A 7,860-nucleotide genomic window follows, 5' to 3' on the forward strand; every position below is an offset into this window, starting at 1 on the left:
TCAGTCTTTTCTATTTAGGAACGGTAGAGCAGGGGTACGTGTGCAGCAACGCACAAGATCTAATACGGCCGGGATGGAAATCGAAACTGACGCTGAGGTGGGAAGTAGGTAAGTTACATAGACCAGATGTCGCACATATTTGTCTGAGAAATGCCGCCGTCACTCCCTTGGACAAGCACTGTACACGGATGAAGAGAAGAGAAAAAAGTGCCATCACAATAAATAAGGAAGGCTGCCATAACTGAGTTAAGCTGATCAAGCTTAGGAAAGGGAACTGAGCTCGGACTGAGAGGACGGAACAAGAAGAGAAAGGGGTCATACGGAATGACACGGGACACAAGATTGTCATACCATACATCCAAAAGTCGGTTAATACTTGAAAGATACAACCGTCAAAGAATGGGAAAAGTAAACATGGAGATGGAAGTGTGAAAATGCCGTGGAACCGGGAGAAAGGCATTACACCTCAATTATGCTCAACGGAGAATTGGAACAAACATTTGTTCCGCCTTCTTGATAGATGCAATGAGCCACTGTCATTTGTTTGGAGACCGATCATTCGTTAGCAACAGTGGCCCAAGCGATGTGCGGGTTACCTCCCGAGGCAAAGTGAGGTAGCACCTCTCTGATCATCAGGCAGGAGAGAAAACTAACGGATCCCACAGTCGTCGATTAAATAGGCCGAACAGGAATGGACGGTAAGAAAGGTGCAAGTAATTAGAAATGGAGGAAACGAAAAAGAAGTGGAGATATGCGGTTGCCAGTGAGCCCCCAGGGTCTTCTGAACCCGATCCCCAGACCGTGAACAGGCGCGGCTGCCTACTTCTTGATAAGCGAACTAGAGGTGGGACGATTCAAATTTAGACTGCAAGCCCCCAGAATCCTCGACGCCGCCTAACGAATTTGATGTCCGATTCTGAGCAGAATCGTTCGTATGGTTCGAGTCCACCGCCGTCAAACTGTGGGTTACGTTCGTGGATGAAACACAACTAGAGTTGCTAGCAGCTGCAGTGCTCGACGTCACAGGCACGGAACATAGAGTAGTCGCAGGCGATACTGACGGCGTGTTCGACTGTACTACACCGCCCGCTAGTGATCGCGACGCAAACAAGGGGGCCACGGCAACGCTTCGAGTGTGAGGAGGTAGTGGTTGAAAGTAACTTGCTGTGGGACTAAGCTGCGCCGGTTTCGATTGGGTCCGCGCATTAAATAAGCTGGCTAGTGTAGCAGCAGAGGCTGAGCCAGATCCACCTTGTGCGCTTACCAACTGTGAACCTGGTTGATGCGAGGCTGTGCTCGAAATGGACACGCCGCCGGTGACTTGATGCCGATTCAACATAGCCTGACTCTGGGAATGCGGAAACGCCTGTTGGTAGTTAACAAGGTGTTGTTGCTGTAAATTCGTTTGTGAATGAGATCCAGTGATATGATGTGATCCACTAGCTGCTCCCATCGGATGTCCGATACCAACAAACGCACTCAAGGTATTCGAACTCACACGAAACGCGGCCGGTGCATCATCCAAGTCCGAGTAAAGAATAGTCATTTGGTGAGTGGACTTCTGTGCCTTGAATGGGTCCCAGAAATAGTACTCTCCTTGCTCTGAATTACTGTCCGTTGTGAAATTCGCACCCATAATCCGAGTAAGCCAGATTTGTTCTTTTTTATGGAACCGCCATTCGCGTTGGTAACTATGAAGGGGAAAATGATTTAAAAAAAGAAATGGCGGGTTACCAGCGGTCAAAGCACGAACCATCACAGTAGCTGTCAAGCGACTACAAGCAAGCTCTTGGAACGTTGTGTAAGCTGAAAGACAGACTTCCAGATGGTTACTGGTAACGAACAACGAAGAGATGTCGTATCTCAAAACATACACCGAGACGCTAAGCACAAAGTTAAACCGGAGTAGAATTTTCGCACACAATATACACTACTCTAAGTAGTCTGCCGTTGCCAAATGCCAGCAGACGCAGAGAGGGTAGAGGGTGGTGCTACAAAATCGCAGTCTTGTCATGCAGCAGACACCACAAAAGTTGTGGGCAATGATTAACATAAGCTCCAACTATCCAGCTGATATTCGATCACAGGGTTAGGACCGCCAAGGGTGCGCCATCCCGAGTGCGGATGAGGCCACGAATCGTGCTTCGACCGAAAGCTTGAGTTGCACGACAAAGACAAAGGACCTCTTGTAATATCCTGTAACTTACCCAATCACAAGTTACGTCTATCACCTGTCTGGACAGATGACTGAAAAGAGTAAGCAATCTAACCACTTGTAAGCAATCGGTTGGTAAACTGAATCAATGGCCCAGAAGCCAAATTGTATGGAATATTGGACCCGTGGGATTTTATCATACAAGTGGAAAGTTACGCTGAAAGACACAATGAATATGCCATGAGGCGGAGGCATAGTCACCAAGTTATATTCGTTGACCCGCTATGTTATGTATGTATTCTTGCAGTTGGTTGAGGAAAACTGGCAAGCAAATCCAGTGCTGGCGCTGGCAAACATACAAGTCTCAATATAAGGTAAGAAGTGGCATCTCATGAAGCAATAGTACAGGCTGTCCATCATCCATCACGAGTGTTAGTTGTATGCAACCATCAGCGTGAAGAAAGGCAGACAAAAGGCACCTTGAGAGAGAGGAATGAGCAGCAGTTGGGAAACGTGGCACTAAAGCGGTGAAATCCCTTTACAATGATAGTGAATTCGGGTCAGTTTAACTAGCGCCTGACTGTTCTTGATAAAAAAGAGCATTCATCCAGATGATGTCTCTATATGGTTGCACTTTATTCGTTGAGCATCTCACACAAAAGTTGACCCTTGAGTTTAATACCAGGCGTAGTTGTCTATGGCGAAATCTAGGGTTTGACCGACTACCGCTACTCGGTAGGAATTCGGCGGACTGAAGTTCATCGGAGTGGCATTTAATTACCAGTATTCGGTTTGATGATGAGGGCCGGAGTGTTTCCAGGGCTAAATTTATCCAGCACAGTTGACAGGGACAGCAATAGTAACTCTCATGCAAGTTGAATAAATAATCGTTTCCTCAGGAAGCTGGCTTTTGTTTGCTTCCTCCCATCCTTTCAATGACAAAGGTCAGGACTAGAATTAAGCTGTTAACCTGGGTGGATCAGGAGGGAAGGATATCCCATTTCAGTGCCTAAGCAAAACCTGTAATGGTTACAAAAAACTGGGGGACATGCAGGGAAATTACGCCATATACACAGGGATTCATTGGTCGCATTCACGCTGGGGAAATCAGCCGTTAGCTTTGTGAAATACTGTCATGACATGAAAATGAGGTAGTGCGGAGCCTATTGAAACCCACATACCAGTTTGTCAGTCTGATGCCTCAGGTGTGACACCACAAACCTGTTTGGATGTTACAGCACGTACGCCAGGCACCGTTTCGACCGACGGGTCAAATCGGGTGTCATCGGATAGTACGGATTCTTGATTAAGGTCAAAGGTGGGAAGGTTGTGGGCAAACAAATCCATCTAAATCCAAAGGCAGCGATGGCTGCTCTGTTCAACGCCTACGTGCATTAGTGTTGCCCAACAAAATGCAGCAGGCTGTGCAGAGCTTTGGGGAGAAACTTCGGTGGCTAAGAGAGCTACTTGAATTAGTTTGTAAACACACAGGACATTCAAATTCAGCGAAGCTTTTCGCGATGTGTAAATCGCAAACATGCGCATGCATACATTAGACGTATTAGCCTTTTGTACTTGCTTTTGAAGTCATCGAAAAATCAACCAATTACAGCAACGCTTTACGCATCCCACCGAGTAACTTTAAAGGACTACTTCTGCTTCTTGCTTTCAAGATTTATTCGACAGAACTACCTGTCAATAAACAGAGGGAGTTGCGACGGGCTCCCTACTAAATGAGGTATGCTGAGCCTATTGAAACCCACATACCAGTTTGTCAGTCTGATGCCTCAGGTGTGACACCACAAACCTGTTTGGATGTTACAGCACGTACGCCAGGCACCGTTTCGACCGACGGGTCAAATCGGGTGTCATCGGATAGTACGGATTCTTGATTAAGGTCAAAGGTGGGAAGGTTGTGGGCAAACAAATCCATCTAAATCCAAAGGCAGCGATGGCTGCTCTGTTCAACGCCTACGTGCATTAGTGTTGCCCAACAAAATGCAGCAGGCTGTGCAGAGCTTTGGGGAGAAACTTCGGTGGCTAAGAGAGCTACTTGAATTAGTTTGTAAACACACAGGACATTCAAATTCAGCGAAGCTTTTCGCGATGTGTAAATCGCAAACATGCGCATGCATACATTAGACGTATTAGCCTTTTGTACTTGCTTTTGAAGTCATCGAAAAATCAACCAATTACAGCAACGCTTTACGCATCCCACCGAGTAACTTTAAAGGACTACTTCTGCTTCTTGCTTTCAAGATTTATTCGACAGAACTACCTGTCAATAAACAGAGGGAGTTGCGACGGGCTCCCTACTCGGATCCTTTATAGGTGATATTTTGACGAACAAGTTCAAAAACGACGCCTTAAAAACCTATCATAAAACAGTTGCCATCTTATAAACGATATGTTGATAATCTCAATAGCTCCGAATCCCACATTATACAACTAGAAGCTCCTTTTAACACTGCCCACGAGATGTTGCGTTTTACTAAGGCGCACGAGTTCAACTGTAACGTCTAGTTCCTCGAAATCGCACTGATCAGAATTCAAGACGGGTCGGTCCAGAAAGGGTTGTCTGGAAAATCTACATGGTCTACCTAGTATACCAATTTCCACAGCATGGTTGGTATGAAGTGTAAAAGGAATCTCTGACCTAAAGAGTAAGTACGATCCGCAAAAAGGACAAACTGGACGCTGAATTATGGGTAATCTGGAGGAATTTGGTGGAAAATGGTTAGGCAGAGTACGTTTGATCTGACATCCAGTGGTAAGAAGGCTTATCTGAAACCACCTATTATTTAACTGCGCCATGTTTTCAGAAAAAGTGACCCTTTGCCTGACCACCTGTCTGGGACGTAAGTTCAGTACAACGCAGCGAATGATAAAATTCAGCAGCGGTCGACTGTTCATAGGAATCTGTGATAGAGTAAAGACGCACAATTCCTTTATGGTCACACAGTCAGTTGTTTACGAATAGTGCGCATTATGTGGGTCGAACGACTCGGGGCTTGTCTCAATCAAGGAGCCCTTATTGATTTTCCGAAGAACTGGAGCAGCCAGGCACGTGACAAGCGCAAACGCTAGTCAGCTGATCAATACAGACCACTGGATCAATCCGGCCGCGTGCTCCATCGTAATCTATCGAGCACGGCAAAATCGGTCAAAGGTTATAAGCCATAGAATGGTCGCAACAGCTGAGGTGGTGACTGTTCGGATAGGTGACTTCTCTCTATGTCAGCAAAAGGGACTTGTGGAACCTATGACTTGGCCCAACTAGCCAAACTTACGCACCATTAAATAGATAACATCCAAGTTTCTACATCAATAGCAATGCACAGTATTCCAACCTATTTTCCTTTATCGCTGTTCTTGTTCGACAGGCTACGATTAAAGACGATCATTCGCAAACTTGTTTCCCAATTCAAATTAGAATATTTATTGAACTCAAAGCTCTCGATGATTTTTGTTTCAGTCACGAAATACGAAAAACGAAAACATTCTCTCAGATGTTGGTGGTCGAAACCGCATGTTTTCGCTTGCAATAGTCACACGACACGCGTGCGACTCACCTCACTGATGTCCATTGTATCCATGTTATGCGAATTGTGCTTCAGCTCGTTAGGTGACCTAATATGACCGTTAGGGACATTCAAGCAACCCACAGAGCTGGTAATATTTGCCAGAATATTGCCGAACATAACTGAACCAAAATTGGATGAATTCTGTTTGAAATTTTAGTCTACCGTGAATAAGACTACGACCATTCGAGCAGAGTACCATCAAAGGTCATGAGTTTCGCCTTCTGAAAGTTTGAAGGGCAGAAAAAATAGCTCCCAGAAGAATAAGATGGGTTTTCAATTCACGATCATCTCTAGACAAATTAACTAACCACTAGGTAACATTCATAGGTAAGGAAGTACTGTCTCTACTCGGCGATTGTGACATGTCCAAGGTCATTGATTCAAGTATGATTAAATCTGCCTTCGGTAACTAATGCAAAGACGCACATCCTGGGATGAGTAAGCCACACAAACGAACTACTCAAACTGAGAGATAGCTACAGAGATGGACAACTGCAACAATCTCTAATCATGGCAATTTTTAACATGGGCTTGATCAGGACGGATTATGTAAAGAAGCCAATATCCTTGGAAAAACAGTCAAGCATGAGATATTCGCCACACATGTGACCCATTCTATCGCTTGGACTCTTCTGAATACAGAAGCAAGATAAATGGGATTCAAGCCACATCTGAGACTCCCCATTAATCGACCTTCACAGTTTATACCAATCAGCAAACGGCCAGGTGAATAACCTCCACAATACAGTCGGTCAGAACGATAACTTTAGGAAGCGCCAGGCTTGATAGGTAAAAAGGTAAATTTGACCCAATCAACACCCACGCCCACCACCAACATCAGGAAAATCTAGCAAATAAAACACTGGCATTCTAATCTGCGGAATCATTGTATTATCGTGAGAAAATAATGGCTTGCTCGCTTGCAAAATAATTAGCATAGTGTTTATAAGTTTATTCGACTGAGGCTCCTTGAGCACTTTGACCAAATGTCAAAAGAACTGGAAACCCCGAAGTTGTCAAAGCAAACAGTACCCACTCACAATTACTCATAAACTGCTCCGATGTATCAGAAACATTAATTTTGCTATGCACCGACAAGGATTGTGAATTTTGTTCATCAAACCTTTTAGTGAATAAAAACCAATAAGACGAGATGCCATTCACGCAGCCGTCAACACCTAGCGATAGTGTCCAACGGATGCAGATGACTTGCATCCAGGCATATTCTCCATTTTTTATAATCGTCTGAAGCCGAACAGGCCATCGTAAAGATTCCTCGCCAATTAGGTTGTCTCGACGTAACATTGAAGCACACAAAAAATCATACCACCTATAACTTAATGAAGTGTGGAACAGATAAGCAAGGGTTTGAAACGAGAGTTCCTAATGAGGTCATATAAATACGGTTGGGGAATCGATTTGAAGTGCTTGTAACGGATGTTGATGGTAGATAATGTGGGCGAGTTACTTTGAGTGGAGAAGTAGTTATTCCGTCTAACTATTATTCATGTATTTCAGAATCAAAAATTCACTGAGCATATATATATATATATATATATATATATATATATATATATATATATATATATATATATATATATATATATATATATATATATATATATATATATATATATATATATATATATATATATATATATATATATATATATATATATATATATATATATATATATATATATATATATATATATATATATATAGATATATCAGAGTATCGAAAGTGGCTAAACGTCCGTAAAATAATGCAGTATGTACCTCACCAACTTCCGACCCGTCCAACTTCACAGCTTGTCTCAGGCTAGGCATTCTCTGTCCTTGGATCCAAATCGCTGAATGTGTGACAGTCGACAGATCTGAGTGAAGCGATGACAGTATTCGCATGTAACTGCTGTCGCTGCCAAGCAGATCGCTTCTCCAACGCCCCCACACCACCTCATCGGGCTGCCAGTTTAATCTGATATGAAACTCCATGTTTGACACACTACCTAATCGCAAACGCGACCGCCTTTATGCATTCTAACCACTGACAGATACAGTTAGAGGCATTTGGATCCACACTTGAATGTTCTTGTATCATCATCATCATCATCATCATCA

The 7,860-nt window shown here is 43.7% G+C and overlaps 2 protein-coding genes across 2 annotated transcripts in view; one reads left to right on the plus strand and one right to left on the minus strand.

Moving 5' to 3' along the window:
• Nucleotides 1–28: 28 nt before the first annotated feature.
• The window catches only part of T265_13477 (hypothetical protein), a gene marked incomplete at both ends in the record, with an annotated part of 23,954 nt that continues 16,122 nt past the window's right edge, over nt 29–7,860 (minus strand). The window contains one exon of the mRNA XM_009169058.1: nt 29–1,691. Coding sequence (XP_009167322.1) covers nt 839–1,691 — 853 coding nt within the window. The remainder of the gene's footprint in view (nt 1,692–7,860) is intronic.
• T265_04318 (hypothetical protein) overlaps nt 724–7,860 on the plus strand; it is a gene marked incomplete at both ends in the record, with an annotated part of 14,860 nt that continues 7,723 nt past the window's right edge. The window contains one exon of the mRNA XM_009169027.1: nt 724–844. Coding sequence (XP_009167291.1) covers nt 724–844 — 121 coding nt within the window. The remainder of the gene's footprint in view (nt 845–7,860) is intronic.

This window comes from Opisthorchis viverrini (assembly GCF_000715545.1).
Source record: "Opisthorchis viverrini unplaced genomic scaffold opera_v5_70, whole genome shotgun sequence".
Taxonomy (NCBI): domain Eukaryota; kingdom Metazoa; phylum Platyhelminthes; class Trematoda; order Opisthorchiida; family Opisthorchiidae; genus Opisthorchis; species Opisthorchis viverrini.